The sequence below is a fragment of the Ruditapes philippinarum genome, unplaced genomic scaffold (assembly GCF_026571515.1).
Source record: "Ruditapes philippinarum isolate M1 unplaced genomic scaffold, ASM2657151v2 ctg4130_1_1_1_1, whole genome shotgun sequence".
NCBI classification, from domain to species: Eukaryota; Metazoa; Mollusca; class Bivalvia; order Venerida; family Veneridae; genus Ruditapes; species Ruditapes philippinarum.
The window spans coordinates 52,393-77,069 of NW_026857556.1; the positions used below are offsets into that span (position 1 = coordinate 52,393).

The 24,677-nt window shown below is 30.9% G+C and overlaps 1 protein-coding gene across 1 annotated transcript in view; it reads right to left on the reverse strand.

The window, feature by feature from the left end:
- LOC132750155 (neprilysin-like) overlaps nt 1-24,677 on the reverse strand; it is a gene marked incomplete at its 5' end in the record, with an annotated part of 55,007 nt that overhangs the window by 22,890 nt on the left and 7,440 nt on the right. Inside the window, 9 exons of the mRNA XM_060740101.1 lie at nt 5,318-5,339; nt 5,832-5,965; nt 6,791-6,858; nt 7,239-7,290; nt 8,580-8,638; nt 8,971-9,074; nt 9,606-9,683; nt 10,525-10,623; nt 11,764-11,868. Of these exons, the coding sequence (XP_060596084.1) occupies nt 5,318-5,339; nt 5,832-5,965; nt 6,791-6,858; nt 7,239-7,290; nt 8,580-8,638; nt 8,971-9,074; nt 9,606-9,683; nt 10,525-10,623; nt 11,764-11,868 (721 nt within the window). The remainder of the gene's footprint in view (nt 1-5,317; nt 5,340-5,831; nt 5,966-6,790; nt 6,859-7,238; nt 7,291-8,579; nt 8,639-8,970; nt 9,075-9,605; nt 9,684-10,524; nt 10,624-11,763; nt 11,869-24,677) is intronic.

Genomic DNA, 24,677 nt, shown 5'->3' on the forward strand with positions numbered 1-24,677 from the left:
GACCCCAAAAGGCGGTGTTACATACCCGTTTAATTCGCACTGCTACTAAAAAATGTTTGTTGATTTTGTATTGACACGATAACGTTCACATTAACCGGTCGTACCATTATGATAATTATATTGAGTTGTTCAAGTTCTTCAATTATACAATTTATTACATTTTACATTTTCATTGAAATAAAGAAGAATAAAAAAACAAAAAAAAAACAAACACGTGAATCCGAGTAGCGTAGTGGTTAGAGAGTTCAGGTTATGAACATGGCTTTTTTTAGTTCAAATCTGCAATTAAGCACATTTCTTGAGTAAGTTTTTTCCTTTCAGTATACATTTTATAGTGTCATTAAACTTTTCATTTTCTCTTTTATAACGTTTTGCACAATTTAAAGTTAAACTTATGACGGTTAAGCAAAATTGAATGTATTTGATTTTTAACTGTCATTAAACAGATTAAATAGTATTATCAATGTTATTCTGTTGGAAACCCCGAATTCTATTCAACACATTTTTAAAAATTTGAGTCATTTGTATAATATATTTTTTTATTCCATTGCTCATTTGTTACCCTAATCACGACTGTATTGTCTTAAACTTAATATGTTGAATGCGAATGTGTTTATAACTAAATGTTCTCAAATAGAGTTGTGTGAATGAAATTCACGTGGAACTAAAATCCAGTACTTTGTAAAGAAAAGAACTTAAAACAAAAAGTTAAAGAAATAGAAAAAAAACCTTTACCAGGATTCGAACCAGGATCACCACACTATCAGAGCGAACACTCTACCACCACACTATTATGCTTAACTCATTAAAAATGAGTGATGGATTAGGTGGATAAAGATTTAGGCGATAAGTAGTATGATTTTATGTAAGATATCGACACCCCATTTTGTCAATATTGATGTAAACAGATAATGAAAGGAATAGCCAATTCGAACAGTACGAACACAGGAACTTGAAATTCTATCAAATAACCAATATTAATTATAATATCCAAATATACCCCCTATACTATAAAAAAACACTTTTTATAGTATAGGGGGTATATTTGGATATTATAATTAATATTGGTTATTTGATAGAATTTCAAGTTCCTGTGGTACGAATGACCCAAAGGCGGAGTTTCTCATGAGTTTCTCATGCAAATAGAAACACTTCCGATTTCGCCACAATGAGGTTGTAGAATTTTGGGCTTATAAAACTCGCTTGCTTGCTTGGACAACAAAATAAGAACGGGAGTCGATATGAAACATATTTAATTAACGAAATATAGCTATTTCTTTTTTCAAGAAATTTATTTAATGCAGCTTTAAGGTCCAATATAACATGTCAATATATAAAAAATAATAACAATAATAAAAATAAAACACTAGAACAAAAAAGCATCCTTCATCATAAAAAAATGATCATACTAAATCGCTTTTAAACTTCATCATAAAATTTCATCAGAATATTCAAATGATACACTTCTATTTTTTTAATATTTGAAATACTTATGGAAAATGTCCTCATTGTAGACCAATCCACTTTAAAAATAATTTACCTGTGGCCGTATATACCACATTTTTAGCGTCCACGCCGAAGCGCGACGCCCCTTATGGAATGAAATCAGATTTTGTGAAAGGGCAATTGCAACTGCTCGGGTCTTTGCGTTTATATCATAATAGCCGATCATTCCGATTGGTAAGAGGGTGTTTGATTATCAAACATGAAATTTTGCGATATGTACAATGAATAGCGAACTGGAGAATTTCACAATGCAAACATATTCAAATGAAATTATCTTATCCGTCAATTAATCTTCGGTTTTTTTCATAGTACACCGTGGGTTATTATGTATTGCTGTACCTATAAATAGAATGATGACTTTCTCATTGTAAAAGTCTGAAATCTTTTTATAGAAGTAGTTTTAGTTTAACGAAACGGTCATCCGTGTCAAGCTATGGTAATAAATAACGAACTGGAGAATTTTGCAGGAAATGAAATTTAAACACATTATGTCTTTCGTCCGGCCATTCATAAATATTATACAATTCTGGTAAAAACCAATTAACCATTGAAAAGTTTATAAGAATATCTGATTTACAGATGTTTACTAGTTCATCTTCACTTGCTGCATTTCTTGCTTGGACGCCCTTTGATGCTTTGCATCAATGCTTTTCTTGTGTATACTTGTAATGATCTATAAAAATCTGGAAACAAAGTGATCCCTCGGAAGCATTAATCACAACAAAATTACAAGAGAATTGCAGACTCGGTTTGATTGAGTCTGTACATGAGAGATAATGAATATGTGCAACATCCCTCACGCCCCCTAGCACCGGCTTGAGCGGTACTCTATTCTCAACACTTAATAGTGCTGGCATCAATGATCCCAGGGGACCAGAAAAATATAACAACATTAAAGTGAAGTACGGGGCAACTTTTTACAGCTGCCACACAGCACTTGACACCTGCTGTTGTGAAGTATAAACATCTGGAGACAAAGTGATCCCTCAGAAGCATTAATCACAACAAAATTACAAGAGAATTGCAGACTCGGTTTGATTGAGTCTGTACATGAGAGATAATGAATATGTGCAACATCCCTCACGCCCCCTAGCACCGGCTTGAGCGGTACTCAATTCTCAACACTTAATAGTGCTGGCATCAATGATCCCGAAGGACCAGAAAAATATAACAACACTGAAGTGAAGTACGGGGCAACTTTTTACAGCTGCCACACAGCACTTGACACCTGCTGTTTAAGTCTTATATAGGCAGTGAAGGAAAAAAATCCTTCTTAGAAGGAACAGAGTTTAAAAAGCATCTCCCAGCAGTTACACACATCTTCAACATTCAGTGCAACCTCTCCAGAGCTGTTGTTAGAAGAGTAATCACCTCTTTACAAAAATATACATGTATAAGTTCTTTCCAAAGAAATATTTTCACCTGAATTCCTTATGTCTTAAAACTAAAAGCTGTTTCGAACGTTTTGTTTGCAGATATCATACTGTACACCAAACACTTTGACCGTTGATACAAGATGTACACATAGCCTTTAAGATGGACTTGTTAACTACGAAAGGAAAAGCAAGTCGGTCAAAGTGTTTGGGAGTACTATTGTGAACTAACTAAAATGGATCTTTTTGTGTTCTTATCTTCCGTTTTGAAAGAAATCCTCCATCTAAATTCATATGTAAAATATCAACCAAATTGATAACTCAATAAAGAGATTTCTACTAATATACATGATTCTAAATATAGTATTATACATCATTTAACGACGAATAATTGATTTTAAACAATAATTGCGCAAATTGATATATTAATCAATGACAAACACACAAAGGTGACGTCACACATTGACAAATCAGAAAGTTGAAAATGTGCGTGTGTGATGATTATTTAAAAATTCTTTGATTTTCATTTTGTCATTTCAGTCTCTTGCCTTCATAACCAATATAATCAATGACTTAGAGATAACAAAATACGAAACTAAAGAATACAAGAATAACATGCAATAGTAAAATATATATAAATCACTGACTATACAATGTGCGAATATATCACGTGAAAGAGATGGTCATGGAACAAGCAAGAATTCGTTATATATCACGTGAAAAGAAATCCTAGTCAAGTAAGAAATTATCATATCACGTGAAGGTGTACATTATGTCACCAGATTAAGAGATAATTAGCATCTTTATCACATAAATAATCAAAGCACAGAAGGCACTGAATTTGTTTGGGTCTCAGAATGTCAGAAAGGTGAAGGTTTTGAGATTATAAAACAATTTGTTTTTGTATAGTGCCACCAATGCTTTCCAGCGTTTTAATTGTAGTAAATTGGCTATACATGTAAGACTAATTGCAACACTGATATTGAATCCAATATTTATTTGACTTAAACAATTTGAAAAAATAATAAGTTGCCTTAACTGGGATTTGAACTCCAGTCCTCTCGCTTCCTAAGCGAGCGCCGAAACCCCTCGGCCACGGTGAATTTATATGGTAAAGGCCTGAAGAAAACCATATTATTCTAAATTAGGGTTTGTAACGACGCTAACTGTTGTTTAACACTTGTGTATATAACCATGACGCTTACTATAAGCATGTATATCTATAAAGAATAAAACAATATTAGAAATCTTCGACCATTCGGGAATTATTTTGCTTGAAAATTGATCCGCCTGTCATGTGAACATATTTACGCAGTGATCTCCCCTGAACTTTTCGGCCTTAGTGTTACATATAAAGGGAAGTGACCGCTTCAAAAAAGCGGACTAATTTCGGCATTTGCAATTAACAGCATTAGAGTCTGAAATTTCGCTACCATTATTTGTTTGGTCAGACGACCCAAACAAATAATAAAACAATGATATCATGAGAAAAATATCTTTAATTCTTGTGAAAAGAGATTCTTAAAGTGAATTGGTCTATAATGGAAGGTCAGCAATACCATAGATAATTATGTTGATAGTACAATGTATTAAGTATCATACATATGGGTGTTGTTGGTAAGTAATAGAAAGAGCATCGAAACACGAACCTATCTGATTTGTACGAGGTGGGCGTAGCCCCCTAGTATAAATCAGATTGCCGAGTGTTTTGATGCTCTTTCTCTTTTGTATCATAGTCAAACATAAAAACACGTTCCCTGATAACACACTATGAAACCATGATCTCATACTATTTTAGAAATCATACTGCTATGATGCAGAAACGAATAAACTTCTACTTCATTAGAAAGGGAAACATGAATTTTCTCAATGTTTTAAATCATGGTTTTAGAGCATGTAAGATGATTGGGACCTGCAGAAAGTAGTGCTAAAACATGTGAAATAATTTGTCATAAAAGTAGAAAAATATAAAAAGATTTTTTTTTTACTTTCATGCGAAACAATAAGTCACTTTTATTGTCATCATTGCCAAAATACAACAGAAGAATAGTTGGTTCAGGCAATTGGCATAATGGCAACTTTTTGGAAACTATAAAACAACACCAAAAATAAAAAAGGGTTTTTGAGAAATAAAAACAATTGCATTTTTGGGCATAATGGACCTTTAAACGTATAGTAAAAAAATATATTTTAAGACCCTAAGTCACTAGTGACAACTAAATCTATCCTTGCAGCAACAGCAGACCATGATCTTTGTCTGCGCTAGCTAGAAGCTTTACAGTACGTAGATATTTTTTTAATCTACCCAATAATTATGAATGGTTTAGTCCGAATTGAGAGATGGACTTGCCCATTTGAAATATATAAGGCGTGGTTAAAGATTAACATATTTACATAGTAGCTTTCCTTGATTCCTCCATTATCAGCGATATTTTCACCTTGTGTGTTGACGCCGTTTAACTACAAAATCAGTAAATATATTATTCTGGTAAATTCTTTATACAGGTCAAAGTAGTTAGTTTTGGTATGGCATAAATACATAATATTTTTAATTTATATACTTATTCAAAACGGAAAATAAAGTGTTTTTTTAAGCATTTCATTAAGGACGTTTTCGGGAGTTTTCATATAGACACATGTAGGCAAAAATAAAACTGTTCTTTAGAATTTCTTTAAACTTGGCATGTAGTTAGAATATGATAACAGAAACATTTTAAGCGAAAAACAATTGCGATCTTAAATCTCGTTTTTGTGTTATCTGCCCTTGTGTCATTATGAAAACTCCAGAAAACGTCTTTAACCTGAATATTTTTAGCATTTTAGTTACAGTGTCCGCATTTATTCATTTATTCATCATAATTTAAAAAGAAAATATTTTATTCAATATCTAAATGATTATAAAAATGAATTATCTTCTTTTTTTTCTTAGTAAATTAAGCATAATATATTTACAGTCATTCCTCCGGTTCCTGGAACTGTAAAATTACTATACTGGTCAATAATGCACTGAGCACGTTCTTTAAATTTTGCAGCATCCGTGTCTGACCACCAACTATGCAAATTACCAATTTTGTCATAGAGTCGACCTACAATGGAATTAATATAAAAAATTACGATGTACTATAGAACACAATCATCATTGTCATCATTATCATCAATGTCATCATCATTATCATCATCATAAACATTATTATAATTATTGTCAACATTATCATCATCATAATCGTTATCATCATCATTACAACATTTTCGTCATTATTGTCATCATTAATATAATCATTATCATCATCATTATCAATATTTTCATCATCATTTTTATCATTATCATCATTATCATCATCATAAATATTATCATCATTATAAACAATATCATTATCAATGTCTTAAATCTCGACATCATCATAATCAACATTATCATCATCATTGTCAACATAATCATCATCATAAACAAAATCATCATCATTGTCATCCTTAATGATCTATGTCTGTTCATACAATGCCACTAAATGTTCTAAATGTTCTAAATGTGCATATTCAATTCTTCTTAATGTTCTAAAAGTGTTCTCAAAATGCTTCAAAATGTTATGTGCTCTTACAATGCTATAAATTTTTTATAAATATGCTCCTACAATGCTTCTAAATATTCTCAATGTGTTTCTTCCGTGCTTCTAAGTGTTCTTAAAATGTTCATACAATGCTTCTAATTGATCTATAAGTGTTCCTGCAATGCTTTTAAATTCTCTAAAAGTGTACTTACAATGCTTCTATATGTTATAAATGTGCTCCTACAATGCTTCTATATGTTATATATGTGCTCATACAATGATTCGAAATATTCAAAATGTGCTCCTACAATGCTTCGAAATGTTCTTAATGTGCTCCTTTTTTTCCTTTATCTCTAATAAACATACCTTGATCATCAAAACCATGTGTTATTTCATGACCTATGACATATCCGATGCCGCCATAATTGAGATACCTGTATAAAATGTTAAACGATAATAATCATGACGTAATATTATTGCATCGTATCAATCGTAACAACTCGGCTTTCTCTGGCAGCTTCGTAGGAAATACTTATTGAAGTCGGCCGAGGTGCTCCAATTGACAATGTATTTCTTTCTCAATTATTATAAATATAGATAACAACTGAAAGTTATAAAATGTTTTGACAAATGTAAGACAGAAGACAAAAGTATTTTTAAAGATTCAATTGCAACTATTTTAAAGAGCAAAACTAAAGTTGAAAAAATAAATAAATAGACAAGGCGACTATTGATATTATTATCATTAATTATTATTATTTTTATTTTTCTTTTATTTTTATTATTTCTTTTATTATTATTATGAAAGACTTACGCTGGCTGGTCGTGGGAATAAAACGGTGGCTGAAGAATTGCGGCGGGGAACGCTGAAAAGAATCAGTTCAAATTGTAGATAAAAATGACATTTTCTTCTTTTGAAATAGGAGTTCATCTTCTTTATTACAAGTATTCATTAAAATAAGTATTATATACTCAAGGTAAAGAAATATTTTAGGAAAAGAATGGGTTTAAGGTTCATTTAGAGTCTTATGTTTATACAAAATTTATTTTAGTTCGATTGTGCAGGAGGCTTTAAGCTTATAGACACACTTTCGAATCCGTTCCTGGAACCAACCAGTACTGAGCAGTAAGTGTAAAGTTTCTTGCTCAAGGAAACAACGACTTACCCCTGACGGGGTTTGATCTCATGCGGATAGCAATCATTTGATTGCGTAATCATTTGATTACTTTGTCCGACGCGTGAACCACCCGGCCATGCCGCCACGTCTAGATAGGGTCTTTTAGCCATGTTACACTTAAAGTAGAACCGAGCCATGTTAAACTGTAGCGAGAAGGATTTACATAGCGATTTTTGTGTGGATATTTTAGTACCTTCAACATTATCAACGTCACGTGCCGGTTTTCAAGGGAAACCGACGCTACTTCAACGTAACGGTTTTAAAGGGAAACCGTAGCGGTTTTAAAGAAAAACCTGTGCTACTCCAACTTGCATTATATTTCATTCGCACAGCATAAAAGTATTTATTTATATCAATTTATGTAAAGGTATATCAGACCACAATAAGGCACAAAGAATACAGACCGCGGACATGTCCCCGTCATGCTGAAGAAGAGTTAATTTTGAAGCAATTTTAGGTGATAAATCTGTGCAATTACCATACAATATTTGCCAAATTAAAATAATTGTAGTCAAATCGTAGGTATATGTACAGCGACTTAAGAGAATTAGAACAGATTAACCCCCGAGTAAAATGAGACAGTAATGGAGTGGTAGGGAGCCATTATAAGGGCCAGCAGAGGGCGCTGTCGTTCAGACCGTCTGTTCAAACTTAGGGCTCACACATCTAACCTTTCCCCTCGTCGCCACCTGTTCTAAGGGCAACTATTTTCAGTATTACTTAGAACATCGGCAGCTGATCTTAGTAAGTATACATAGACTCTTTGTATTCCGCCCTTAGTTTTGTTTATGTTCTGATCCTCTGCGACGTGCACGTTACGAGGGTGTGACAGTATACAATTGGAGGTTTTTATAATGATAATGAAATATCTAAATCTATCTTCTACGCAGTGATCTCCCCTTATCAGTACAATCGGGCAAGGGAGGTAATCACTGTGAGGGGTGTGTATCTAAATAAGTAAAAAAAACAACACATACTGATCTGGTTGGTTTCAGGGTTGTAACCGGCGTTCACAGTTGCAGGAGACATTTCCCAACTGAAAAACAAGGACACATATTTGTGGATAAATTTGTCAAGAAAAGAAAAGACCAAAAATACGATGTGACATGCAAATAAGATGAAGGTTGAATAAAAATTTTGTCATTTAATTTGGCTGAATGCAAATGAAATTTGAAAGCAATCCATTTAAAGAAATTCTGTCCTACATGGAGAAAGGAGATCTATATGTTCAAACAGTCATACAGTAGAGACGGTAAATAGATAAGTAAACATGTCATTTCAAATAATTTATGTAAAAAAAGACACTCTGATTATAGATAATGGAATATATCTTTTAATGTGGTTGATATTAAAGATTTGTTTTCTTACTCATTTTTGTCTACGTCTTTTCTGAGATCATAAAGGCGTTTAATGACGGCAGCTTCGGAGGCGCTGATAAGCGTCCGTAACGGATCGTCCGTGTATACAGTCACCTGTTCAAAATATTACACCTTCAGTTAATACCCGTGTTCAAATATTTCTCTAAGTATTAATGTATATGTTAAAAAATTATATCTGGAATGTCTTGTGAATGAATGATCAGTATAATATTGTCAACTCAACGCTTTTATTATATATAAGGAAAGTGTGCTTCGTTTATATTATGCATTGTATATGGAAATATGGAAATCCAAATTGTCTACCCATCGCTAATGATTGTACGTTAAACTTTTCTCTGTTTTGTTGTTGTTGATTTGTTTATTTTTAAGCATAGTGGTAATGGATAAAGGAGAACTGGAAAACACCAACAAACTGATCAGAAGATACGAGTAACTATAAAAGTACTTTTGCAACATATAAGTTGAGTATATTTTCTGACACCTTAGCTTCAATACAGCTCTAAGCAATTATTTCTTTAAAGCCATAAATAAAATACACAACAAATCTCTGACAAGAAAAACTTAATCCAGTTCCACATGCTTTCGCCTACAAAATTATAGAAGATAAAGAAAAAATACACTTACATTTTCATACATATCATTTAAGGCGCTATCGTTATACACAACATCTGAGTAGCCTATCCTAGGCTCGATAAAATCTGCCTGAAATTACAGAAAAAGTAAATCAAAATGTCAACCTGAAAGCAAAACACCAATGCAATTATAATTGTTATTATCGCCCGGTTAGCTCAATAGGAAGAGCGTTGGTCTGTAAACTGGGCGATCAGGTTCGATTCCCGGACGGTACGGGTCACTTTCGTTGTGATTGATCATGAAATCCTTTCTATGGTTATTTAAACTTTACCTACAGAAGTAGTGACGGCAACTAGTACTGGTAAACTGCTTGACAGCCTGTCCAGGAACGATGCTGTGGCTGAACTGTGCTCTGGTGAATTCAATGTGGCTTACTGCCGTGATCCGGAGTGAACACTACCAACACCACCATTAGCACAATCATGTTAGCTTTACAATAGAGGGTAAAATGCATATTTTCGCGCATTGAATTATTTGAATTATAATACGGACGCGTGAAGACTTATTTAAAGAAGAAACCCATTTCAAGTTTATGCAAACAATCTAAATCAGATCTTATATTGAGATTCTTCACATGTTTCGATAATTGTCTTCTATATAATTGTTGTATATAATCTACGTAAATACCGCATCAGATATAATTGTATAAAGCCAAATATGAGCCGCGTCCCGACAAAACCAACATAGTGCGTTTGCGACCAGCATGGATCTAGACAAGCCTGCGCATCCGCGCAGTCTGATCAGGAACCATGCTGTTCGCTTACCAACTCTATTACAAGTAGGGAAACTGATAGCGAACAGCATGGATCCTGATCAGACTGCGCAGATGCGCAGGCTGGTCTGGATCCATGCTGGTCACAAACCCATTGTGTTGGTTTTGTCATGACGCGGCTCATATCTGACTACATACCTTTTCCTTTGCAACTTGCTTAGTGGCACTCTCCATCCATGGTAGGTCGTCAATCATTCCTTTAAATGATACCCTCAATTTACCAACCAAGTCTAACACCTGTCAAAAATAAAAAGTTAAATAATATCGTTGTTTTTATTTTTTTTCTATTTTTTTTTAAAGAAAATACGTTTCTGATAGATAATAATTTCAGCAATATAACGCTTGATCTTTAATGTTCAAATCGTCAAGTTCAAAACTTGAATTCATGAAGTTGAAAATATGAATATAATTCGTGAATTCGTGAAGTCGAAATCGTAAATTCGTGAAGTCGAAATCGTAAATTCGTGAAATTGAAATCGTGATTCAAGAACTTGAAATCAGGATATTGAAGTAATGAATATATGAAGTTAAAAGCGTAAAGTTCAAAACATTAATTCATGAAGTTGAATATATGAGCTTGAAATCGTGAATTCGTGAAGTCGAAATCGTGAATTTACAAAGATGAAATCGGAAATTTCTGAAGTTGAAATGTCCCAACCGGTTTTTCGTAGTCGTGACAAGTAATTCGTGATGTTGAAATCGTGAATATGTGAAGATGAAATCGTGAATTCACGAAGTTAAATATTTCAAATTCGTGATGATGATATCTTGAATTCACGAATTTGAAATCGTGAATTTGTCAAGTTGAAATCGTGAATTCGTGAAGTTTAAATCGTGTTTTCACGAAGTTAAAATTATGAATGAAATTTTGAATTTATGAAGTTGAAATCGTAAAGTTCAAAACTTGAATTCACAAAGATGAAATCGGAAATACTTGCAGTTGAAATGTCCCCATCGGTCTTCTGTAGTCGTGACAAGGGTTTCTTTTTTACAAATATTTTATCTTATTATTTGCATCTTATCATTGCATTGCGGCACAAGGCATTCGAAACAAAGAACCATTAAGAAAGGAAATAACAAAAAAAAAATAGAATATTAACATGAAACAAGAAGTAACATTGCTGTGTGTATTGTAGTTATTTTTATTTCTATCACTACGTATAATTAAACAAATCAAAAATAAGGTATCTGTTCTGTTCTGTTCTAGTAATTTTTATAAAAATATTAATATAATGTTGGAAAGTGACAAAAAGACCCGTCCCTGAAAATCGAGACAAATCCACGATAAGTTCAATTGTGTAAAACTGACATATGAAGCGCATGGTTAAAAAAAATAAATATATATATATTTTTTAATTTCAAGCCAGTTTATCTTACGTCTTTCTTTGCTTCTTTCCTGAATGCATCTTCCACAAACAATCGCCCAACAACTTCCGGCATCGTATTTTTAACATTGTCACCACAAGACTGCCATCTCGGAGATTAGTAGTATAGAGTATGATGGTTCCGGGACACTTTGAAGCCTAAAAAAGTGTTTATCTATCAAACCAAAGGGTAAGACAGCTCGACATAGCTTACCCATCAACCCAAAAAGTAAGACAGCTCGACATAAAACCCCATTTTATTGATTTAAGAACACCCTCAGGCCAAAAACCCCCGGAACCATCATACTCTATACTACTCATAAATAGAATACTATAAGACAGGCGGGAACCGACGAGTCCTTTTTTATAATTAAAATATATATAAATGAGTTTACAAAAACAAATATATTGTTTAAAAGAACGAACATACACCGATAATGTAAATCCTCAATATGTTACAACAAAAAACGGAAGATTAATGATAAAAAGCCGCGTGTGCTTCATGCGGTAAATTGAAATCTAAGTTTGTAAAACAAGGCGGTTCAATAGATATTCATAAAGCTATGTTACCTTTGTTACCTAAAAAAGGTTTAACTCTTCCTGGATATAACTATTGCGGACCAGGTAACCCACTGGTTAATGGATCACCCGTTAATCAGTTAGATGAAGTATGTATGAATCATGACTATTGTTACGATAGTGATCTAAGTAAAAGTGAGTGTGATAAGAAAATGTTATCTGATTTAAAGACAACTAAATCAAAATCTATTGGTGAAAAACTAGCAAAAAATTTAGTAGTAAAGCCTGTTATAAATATGAAATATAAACTTGGTTTGGGGCAAACACGAAATTCAAAAAACGGAAGAAGGGGGCAAAGCATGATAAGCGCAACATGCGACTTACCCCCGAAGTAACATGGAACGTTAAATTAGCCAATGAATTACACAGACCAATCAAACGGAAGTTTCCAAAACGGAGAGTTATAGTAAATGATGTAGATGATACTTGGTCTGCTGATTTAGTTGATATGCAAGCCTTTTCTAAAGATAACAAAGGAATAAAATACTTTATTAACAGTTATTGATGTGTTTAGCAAGTATGCTTGGGCTGTTCGATAAAAATAAAACTGTGATTCTGTTACAGAGGCTTTTAATGAAAATAGTGTTCTGGTGGCAGAAAACCAGAGATATTTGTTGTTGATTGAATGGTAAAAGGACTTTTATAAATAACCTTTCAATTCATCTCATTAATTAAAAATACATATCATTAACATGTACGCATAAATTTAATGAGCAAGCTGTGGTTATCGAATCGTGTTCAATAGATACCTGAAGCGAATAGATGTGAAATTACTTCTACCTCTATATATATACTTATGCTTTCTTTAAATGATAACCTGATAATGTTAGAAAAATACTAAGACACAAGCATAGTAGTCATAAAAAGTCACCTAAACAGCGAGCAAAAAAAGTTAAATATGAAGTAATGTTTATTTAATTTAGTATGGTGATGTAGAAAAGTATCAAAAAGTAATGGTACAATTTTTAAGATTTGGAGACCGTGTTCGTTTAAGTAAAATTAAGAGACATTTTGAAAAAGGATATATACACAAATTGGACAGAAGAAATATTTACAATTGATGGAATTCAAAATACAAACCCAAGAACATATACTATCAGGGATTTAAATAATGAGCTGGTCCAGGGTTCATTTTATGAACAAGAACTGATGCCAACTAACAAGAAGTTTTTAGAATAGAAAAAGTTATAAAGCGTGACTAGAAGAAAAAAACAAGCACTAGTTAAATGGAAAGGTTATTCTGATAAATTCAATAGTTGGATAAAGATGCCAAAAATAATAAATGCTGAAATAATATAATGAGTAAACAAATTGAAATCTTGATGAAGCTAATAGATTATTTAACAAGACTTGCATCAGCATATAGAAAAAGTTATAAATTTTGTGGAAGGGTAAGCGTAGGACTTCAATAACAGCAAGGTATTTTAGGTTGTTCAACTGCACTTGCACTTATTCCCGCCATAACCTATATTTGTAGCTTTAGTAGGAGCTTTTACCTTCAGCTAGTTACTATATTTAGCTAACAAACTCAAAGTTGCAGACAAAAAAACTATTTTAAAATTACATTATCAAAAAGTTAACAATTAATTACTGAAGCGCGGATTGGGAAGGTAACCTCCACAAGTTATGATGGACAGAAAAAGTTATCGAAGATATCTTTTACAAAACTATTAGAAAATAGAAAAAAGATAAAAATTATACAACACCTTTGGAAATTTATATGAAAGATCATTAAGCTAAATGGTATAAAGAAACCTCTAAATATCTTTTATAGCTAGTGCGTTGTAAAAATGTGAAGTTTTTTTCTTTAAGCATGTTATATAATGAATAGATTAAATAACAGTATGTGATACAAATGCGATTTTTTTGCATATTATATACAAAAATCAGAACTCTTAAATTACCAATATTATTTAATAAAGTTAGAAAGAATAGAAACATTTAAGAGCCAATATTACTAAATTAACTAAAGAAAAAGTAAAAGAAAATATACGATTTAAATTAGAAACAATTATAGAGCCTTACCTTTTTAGAACAAAAAACTATTTATGAAATGGAGTTGCGGTTGTTTATTTCCTGTAGAGGAAAATAGTGATATTTATGCGATTGTCCAAGACCTAATCATAATAATTATCGTGAATAACCTAAACGGTTATAGCAACTTATATACCTCCAAACGGAGATGGTGAAGATTCATTATATCCTTCAATTTATGCCGCATCTAAAGATCTTTGGTGTCAATCCTGGTTTAATATCAATGTGCTGTAACAATTTAAACAGAGTAAAGACTGAACAGCAAAAATTAATGGGCATATTTTTAAATATAAGTTTAGATATGCTTAAAGATATTTTCTAATACTAAAATGCTTAAAACTATTTTGTGTTCCATTATATATAATAATATAATAGAATAAAAAATGAATAAACTAGCCTCGCAACTTAATCCTCGCGCTTTAAAACTTTCTAAATATCGAGAATATAATTCAATACTATTGTTTAATTGTGTTTCAAAATCATCATATCCTTTTAAGGCGGGCTTTGGCATTTCTTACATATCTCTTTAATCGGTAATAACGTTTGCATAAGCTAAAATTGTTCTTTGGTTATCATGACATTTCGGCTATATTTATTTCGCTGCTATCAAGTATCTCCGTTAATATAGGAGTCATTCTTTCTTATCTATACCGATTTCGACCTTCTTTTGTTTACAAGAGCTTTATAATTTCTTTACAATAATTAATAGCTTTTTCTATCCCTTTTTAAAGTCTTTATTCATTTTTATTTTTTTCCTCATATCGTTTTACTCTTAACACTTCGTCGATAAAGTAAAACTCATCGCTAATATGTTAAAAAACAATTTACTATATAAGTTAATGTTATTGTATTCAACCATCTCTTTATATAATCTTATTTAGAAAAAAAAAGATTTCGTTATTAAACGCACTACTTTATAATAAAAAGTTTCTTTATTTTGTTCTTCTTTTAAGATATAAGTTTAGATATGCGTAAAGATTGTGCTTAAAGATATTTTCTAATACTAAAAATATAGATATGGAAATTGAGCGATCTCCAAATCAATATTTTAAGAAATTTGAAATTAAAATTTCATATAAATATGATCCGAAAAATAACTTTATTTCACTTTAAAAGATGCTTTTGAATTACTTTCAGTTTAGAATTCGCAATTAAAAGGCATAAAATAAATGTTCTTTAAAAATAACTTTTGCGAAAAATAGTCAAGAAGATATAATTTACAAATCAGCTTATTTTCATTCAAAACCTTCAAATTATCATAGATAAAATCTGAATTAAATGACACTTTAAGACATGACTTTGATGAAATAATAAATAAGATGGTAATGTGGATTCGCAGAAGGTAGTGATGGAGAATAGACATCAGTTGATGCACATTATATCACAGATATAAATACACACCTCTTTCTGCTTCAAGTTTACTTTGAATTACCAAAGAATTACAGAAGCAAAGAAAGGATTAATTAATATAAAAAATAAGATAAAGAATGTTTTTAGATGGTGTCATTTAGCTAATAAATTCCCTGTAACTACACATTCTGAAAGGGTTAGTATATTATATGAGGACATGTTAGATGATTAGATTATAGCTGAAATAAAATTCCCTGTCAAATAAATCAAAGTACCGCAAATAGAAATCCGGAATAATATTTCATTTAATATATTTGGTTAGCGAAGAAAAAAAAGTATTTCCGTTATACATATCCAGATATAATTATTCAGACAAGTGCGATATGTTATTACTTTCAAAAGTAAAACAACGCATTATGTTTGGATAAAAGATTTAATCGATTACTCTTTAACAAAACAAAACATGCCAATCGAAAAACATTTCTGTAAATCCTGCCTACAATGCTTTTCCAAGGAAAGAATATTAAATGAACATAGGCCAAACTGTTTAGCTATTAATGGTAACTCAAGCTATTACAATGCCAGAAAAGGGATCACAAGTTAAGTTCAAAAATTATCACAAAACAATTATTGGCACCTTTGTAATTTATGCTGATTTTTGAGTCTATAACTCGAAAAGTACTACTGCTTTACCATCATCCAAATCCTCATTTACTGAACCATATCAAAGAGCATATAGACTGTGGATATGGTTATAAAATTGGTTTGTTGTTACGACGATAAACATACTAGACCAACTCAGTTTACAGAGGACGCAAATGCAGTTTATGAAATTTATTAAAGCTATTCTTAAGGAAGAGGAATATTTGTATGGACACTTTGAAAGCATATTTTTAACAACCTTTAAAAATGACAAAAGAAGATGAGGCGTTATTCAAAAAGCAAACTTCTTGTAATATCTGCGGAAAAGAATATGAAAAGATGATATCGAGTTCGTGACCATTGCCATATAACGGGAAAATTTAGGGGAAGTGCTCACTCGGAGTGTAATATTAATTTTATACTGACAACGCAAATTCCTGTTATATTTCACAATTTAAGAGGTTATGATAGTCATTTTATTATGCAACAAATAGGAAAATTTGAAAAGAAAATTGAATGTTATTCCTAACAATATGGAAAAATATATGGCATTTATGATAAGCAATTTGATTTTCATTGATAGTGTTCTCAAATTTATGTCGCAGCTCATGTAGATAACTTATGAAGAAATTCCAGAGTTTAAGTTTTTACTCAAGAATTTATGACTTACTGAATGTTTATTGATTATTCAAGAACAAAAGGCGTTTATTGCCATTATGATCACTGGAGTTCTTATGTTAATTTAAATTCCTAAAAACAAAGTTACGCTAAGCACGGTCTCGTAAAGAACTTGATTCTGAGTGTAATGAGACATTATCTGACAGCGAGTAACCCTGCTAAATGTTTGGAAAAATTAAAATAAAAAATGGGAGAATATCAGACGCTATTTTGAAAGGATGTTTACTTTTAGCTGATTGTTTTGAAATTAGAAAGTACATGTTGGAATACTACAAGCTTGACCTTAATATTTTAGCAGCCTGCAGGTTTGCTTGGGATGCAATGTGAAAAGACAGGAATAAAATTGATAATTTCTGATATTAGCATTCAATCTGCTTTTATTGAAAAAGGTCAGAGACGGAGGAATAAGTTATATGCTAATCGTTACAGCAAAGCAAACAATAAGTATATGAAAGATTATGATAAGGATTTACCATCTAAATGCATAATGTACTTAGATGCGAAACAACCTCTACGGTTGGGCAATGAGCCAGCCTTACCTCTGGGAATTTTAAGTGGATACTCAGAAACAATATATATAGATTAATCGCAAAGTAAACAAACTTCATTAAGAATGCGACTTTGAATATGGATGAATTGCATGATCTTCATAATGAATCCTTTAGCTCCTGAAAAGATTGTTATACCTGATGAAGGCTTTCAAAGTATAGTAATACATTAAAAAAAATTTAATATAGGAAAAGTAATGTACGTAAGCTTGTCCCACTTTAATGAAAAAAGAAAACTACGTGACCCCATAGAAATCTTCGAACTATATGTTCAACTGGTTGAAAATAACAAAGATTCACAGAGTGTTGACTTTTGATGAAAGTCCTTGTTGAAAGAATACATTGAATTCAACACGCAGAAAAGATCTCAAGCAAAGAATCATTTGAAAAGGATTTTTTCAAAAACTAATGAATAATTCCGTTTTCGGCAAAACAATGGAAAATTTAAGAAAAAGAGTTAACATAAAATTAACTCATGATGAAAATGTGCTGTTGAATACATAGCAAAACCTTCATTTAAATTTGCAACAATGTTTAACAAAGCTTATATGGTATCAATAGCATAAAGAAACATTATTATTGAATAGGCCAACCTATTAGGAATGTGATCTTGACTTATAAATATTTAATGTATGATTTTCATTATAACTACATTTTATGAAAAAGTACAATTACAAAATGTAAACTCCTTTTTACTGATACAGATTCGCTTTGTTATGAAATAGAAACAGAAGATGCTTATGCAGGATTTAATGAGGATAAAGACTTATTTGATAACAGTGATTATGATCAGAATCAAAGTTTTATTTTGATGCAAAAATAAAAAGTAATTGGAAGTTTAAAGATGAAGCCGCTGGAATTCCTATAGTTGAATTTGTCGACTTGTCTAGAAATGTATTCATACTTATTAGAATAAGTTAACGTTAAGAATGCAAAGGCATAAGAAAGCGTTTGTAAAGACAAATATAGTACATAATAATTATAAGGAGGCATTGTTATTCAACTCAAACATCACGAATTAAAGTTATTCGTCAAATAAAGCACGATATTATATTCTTATGTTGTAATAAAATATGCTTTGTCATGTTATGATATAAAAGATATAATTCTTGATAATGGCATCATATAGATCTAGCTTATCAGGGACGTAGCTACGCCATGTCTAGAAAAATCCGTTAGGAGAAGGTATTAGCTCCATAATTGTTTATTGAATTTCTTTATTAAACCTCGTATAAAAATTCATCATTTGTTTTAAGATCTATCAGATAGGTAATTGAACTGGATTCATTCATATGTGTCTATGTCTTATACTCTGAAGAATTTTCCGAGTTTCTATCTTCAATAACATTCGCACATTGTTCCTTTGTTAACGTTTTATCGCTCAATGATTAGAATAGGTGCAATTTCGTTTAATTTCTACTTTATTTCCATTTTTGATTAAAGACTGACTTCATTTTAATAACTTATCAGTTAAATAATCCGCCAACTCAGTATTTGATGAAGGAATAAGAGATTTGTTTTGTATAATGGATATTTATTTTCTCTTTATATTATTCAAAATACCCATTATATTAATTTGTTAGAAGACTTGCATAACTTCCAGTTCTTTGCTTCAATAGTCCATTCTTTATAATTATCTAATAAAAATCTATGTATCCTTTTTTAAATTGTCTTTTAAATTCAATCATTGTACTCGATGAGTGAATCATCTTTTTAGGAAAATGTACATGAATTACTGAAGAATGTTCATGCCAGACATATTTATTAAGAACTGTGATAGTAGAGTGAAATTGTCAAAGATCATATTTATTTCAAGAACGTACTCTCCGTCCTCTAAAATTTCAAATATTGGCCTTCTGATTTATTACGGGGTATTTATCTATGATTTTGTAATCTATAATCCTCTAGCTTATTATCCGAACATTATGAAGAAATTTTAAGTGCCATATAGTTCTTCTAATTCTTTTATCTTAAATCAAATAACTCCGTATGAACCTCGATATTTCATGTACATACTCACATGCGTTGTTTGTTATTATAATATCCAAAAAGAAACACTTCACGCTTACTGTTGTAATTCTTTTTTCTAACTTTTTATATCCTTTCTTAAATTTAAGAATAACTTCAGCTAGATCATCGAGTCTCTTTGTAGTCACAACATCTAGATCATCGAGTCTTTTGCGACGTTTTATTTCACCCAGAGCATCTCCAAAGAATTATATTTTTCAATTTCCGTAATTTAGTGTCAAAGTAATAATATGTCTTACAAGATTTTTGTTAATCAAACAGTGATTTATAATTTCACATGGCGCTTATCACCTATCACTAATTGAAGTTGGCTTTTAAAAGGTTTCCATGGTCTTTTAAGTATCTAGTTTAAATCTTGACATCACTTCTTGTAGAAGCGGACTTTTCTAGCTCGCTTTGTATAGCAATTACTTAAACACTTATACAATAGGTCTTTAATTTCTTTCGGTTGCTATTAAGGTGTTTATTTCTGTCTGATTCTAATTTATACTATTCTTTAATTGTTTCAGCTTCGTCTACCTTTTTCAATTATCGGTTAATCATATGTTCTGTTAATTCTTAATCTGTTTTGAACACTAATGTTCTAGCTAATTGTTGGTGTGTTCATCTGATCGTCGAGTGCTTGATATTATATTTCATGCCCAATTTTGATATGTAATCATTGTACGAATTTGATCAGTTTTTTTAGTTGTTGATATTATAGGTTCAGTTTGGTAGTACTCTGTAATTCTTTGATAGACAAAGGTTATAATTAAATAAATTTGACTTTTCTATAAACAAATCTCTTGAATGCATATTTGGTTGGTCAGGCTTCCTAATTGATTATTTCATTGCCACCCATTCTACGGTTTTTCTTTTTATTGTTCTATTGAGTGTGCTAGTAGATACGATTTCCATTCTGTTTAGTTTTAAATTGATTATACTGTGGCTATGTCGTCGTAAAGATCAAGTTTGATCTTACTATCTTTCTGATTGTTTTCTTTTTAACTATAAAATTCAGTATATATAATTATTCCTTCAATATCTCTAGTAAGTTTCCCAGTAAATTTCTTTTACAAATTTGTTTGTTGTCAATATACAAGAAACTAGTATTTCTCCTTGTTGGTTTTGGATAAGAAAGCCGATCAATTAATTGTATCTCTACAATCATATCATATTTCACGTTTCTTGGACTGTCCATAAAATAGAATGTGAACATAATCCGATATCTTGGTTTTATAGTAAGACTGACCAATATAACATCAGCAGTTACTTATCACGTCCTGCTAAAGTTTTTGTTAATTTCTTTTTGATCTTCGCAATAGAAATCATCAATATTGATATACTTTTGTTTTGATGAGTCAATATCATAAGATCAATGAAATGTGAATTTGTAAGTATATGATACTCTGGTTCTAACTTGTAGCTTTTTGGCAATTGCTTGAGCAATCTATTAATCTCGAATTTTGATTGTTCCAATTTTTTGAATAGAGGTATAATTTATGTAATACTAATGGTTTACTTAGCATTGTATAAGAGTGTTTGGTTTAACCTGATCCGAACATCAAGTATAAGGCATTCAAAACTGAAGTCTGGCATATAGGGAATATAATGCTTAAAGTATTATCAGATTTCTATATTTTTCATAATTAGAAGTTTTCCATATATATAACAATCTTACATTATCTTACATTCTCCTACAGTTCCTCATTATCAAATATTCATTATCCTACAATCCACATATTATATAAATGTATAAACTAAAAAAATGACAAAAAATGATTGAATCTGAACAAAAATTAAACATATACGTTAATCAATTGAAGATAAAAAAGAAAGGCTGCAAGCGGAATGTTATACAAAATTTACAAACCATCACTGTAACTAGAAGACTCAAAAACATTTCTACTCAGTTAAAAGCAGCTGTCTAAAGACGAATTGGCATTACTTCCGAGGCGATTTGTTGAAAAGATACAAGAAGCTGAAGCTCTAAAATTGTTTGAAGAAGAAGCACCAGGAACATTACCCCCTCCAATTACAATTGAATCCCCGCCTTCATTAGAGGAAGAAGATAATAGTAGTGAGGAAGAAGATAATAAGAGGAAAGAATTTAAAGTTAATTTAAATAAGCAGGTTGATCTAGATTTATTAGACGATATATATAACACACCACAGGAGATTTTTGATTTTTATCATACTAAGTCCGATAATCCTGATGAGAAAATGACTCGTGAAGAAATAATGGAAATAATTGATAGTGCATCAGGTAATATAAAAAAGTATAGTATGAAGGTAGCTGCATTAACGAGAAGGAAACGTGCACTCACAACAAAAGAAAAAGAAACGAAAGAATTTTATCGCAGAAAGACAGATAATTATAAAAACTACAGAAATACATTACAAGATATTCTTTCACAAAATAAATATATGGGAAAAGGTTTGAATAAAGGAATTAGGAATTCCTTGAATAAAGGAATAAGGAATTCCTTGAATAAAGGAATAAGGAATTCATATAAAGTTTCTCGAGATGGGCAATATGGTAATTTATCTATTAATCTACATAAACTGTATGGTCAAAATATATTAGTAGCGAAAGATAAGAACACTGGGAAAGAGGATATGAACACACAAGGTAGATGATGATTTAATTGATTTAATAAATAAAGATATGATAAAAAGAAAACATATTCCTTACATTCAAGAAAAAATATTTCAGGATTTAACAGAAAAATCAAAACTACCATTTAAACAAAGATTATGAAATTTAAAAAAGGTAATATAAGCGATCAGGGCATTTGTGCTTGTGATCAAACGAATTAATGAATGATTTAAAGTTATTTGTGGTTCGATTGATTGCTGGAAATAATAATCCAGAGTTAACAAGATGAAGGCATTCGCATTATCGATTCATTATTAAAACTGAAGTATTAAGTCCGGAACAACATGAAAATTATATAAAAAGTACTTTATATAATGAGACAAAAATTGTATTAAGTTCTGAAGTGGTTCGAAATAATAATAATAATAATCAAAAATACACCAAGTGATTTTACAGTAAGATTTAGTCGTCCTTTAGTTTTAGATAAAAATAAAAGATATATTGTTGGATTAGACTAATAAATTCAATGACTTACTCTTGGCATAATATAAGTGATGAATATGATAATAAGAGAATTCGCTATAATCAATGGTAAGGAATGGAAAGACATTTTCTTTACAATGGTTCTTATTCTTACACAGATATCAATAATTACATAAGAGAAACATTAATAAGTAATAATGATTTCGATGTTGATTCTGCCATAGCACCTATAAGTTTAGAAATTTTGATTTGAGTAGTTTTTAAATTCTAATATCACTAATGGATAATTTTTCATTAGATTTTACACTGTCAGAATTTTGTAAACTCTTGGTTTAAAAAAAAAAAGTAAATAAAACTAGAATGGGAGCTTTAACACCAAATATAACCTAATTCTGTGGATACAATTTATATACATTGTGATCTGATTGATAATTCATTTGTTGATGGAGAAATTTGGTGATGTGATATAGCATTGAGTACCTGCGGATTTAACAAGAGCTTATGCCTTTTACAAAAGAACCTATTAGGGTGGTTATTCTGAAAATTAATAGAAATATTATAAATTCTGAATAAATATATATTTACAGATGTGTTTTGGTAGAAAATTCAATTTTAGATGAAGTAGAAACAAGTTTTACATTAATTATAAAAGAAATGTAAATTTATAATGCATCAAAAAAGTATATGATGAAAATAGTGGAGCTATATATTATTCATGTTGTGTATTGGACGGGAAGAAGGTACTCCTCGCGTGCTAGGGAGGTTTCTTTGACACTTTATTTTTTTCTGTAGGTAAAAAAAAGTATTAGAACTGTAGGTAAAACTGCTATTGAAAGTGGCGCCAAAAAGGTGGGAACTGAAGTCGGAAATTTAGCTGCTGATAAAATAACAGGTGTATTAAAAAGAAGAAACAACCTCCGCCAGTTGGCGATAAAATGTAAAAGAATTAAGAAGAAGGATACTGAGGACATAAATTTACAATAAATGAATTGTTATCTGGATCAGGAAGACGAGATATATTAATTTACAAATAAATGAATTGTTATCCGGAAGGCGATTATTTAAAAAAGATATATAATATTATGTTTCGATCAAACAATACTGTAGAAAGATATGAAAAAATTACACCTATTCGATTAGATACAGCTTTAATAACAATCCTGGACAATAAAGTCACCCAGCAGAAAAATGATATTGTTTTACTATAAATGATAGATCTTCATATATGATTGGTTCAATGGGTATGTTTGAGTATTTTAAAATATAATACTGGCAAACGGAGTTAATTATGATCGGTGCGATCAAATTGGCTGTATATAAACATGCAGCCATTAATTGAATTAGTTATAAAACAAATGGAAGATGTATATGATTGTTAAATATATAGGGTTGTGAATGTAGAAATGTAGTTGAATTAAAAAGATGGCAGAAAACACTGGGAAATGATTAATTGATTGATCTACAAATGAGCTGAATATAGAGCTAATCAGGCTGATTAATAATATTGTTTGCTGCAGAGAATTTTAGCTCAGGAGGTAATGAAATAAATGTAAAATTCGTTTTCTCTAAACAACTTATTCATTTTTTCGGAGTTTAAGAAATATGCTGCACCTAGCTCTAAATTCAAATTACATCCATTAACAAGACGACGAGATTAATCCAGTAGGGAGCTGGAGTTATAATGGAAGAGTTATAGTACTACAAATTATATTATGGGTTCTCGGTTAATCTAAGCTGAAGGATATAGTTTGATTTCTGAACATTGATTTGATAAGCAAAAAAGTGAACGTATCTTCGAGAAATGGTCACACAATCACTGAAAATAGGACAAGGGCAATATTATATTTTAGTAATAACAGCTGGTGTAATGAATCTAAACTGATGTGTTTTTGTTTTTTACAAAGAGCTTAATGAAAAGTAATTCACAGAGACAAAACCCTCATTTATTTAGATACTTTAAAGTACATGCAATAAAGCAATTGTACTTTGCATCTTGGTACGTCTTGA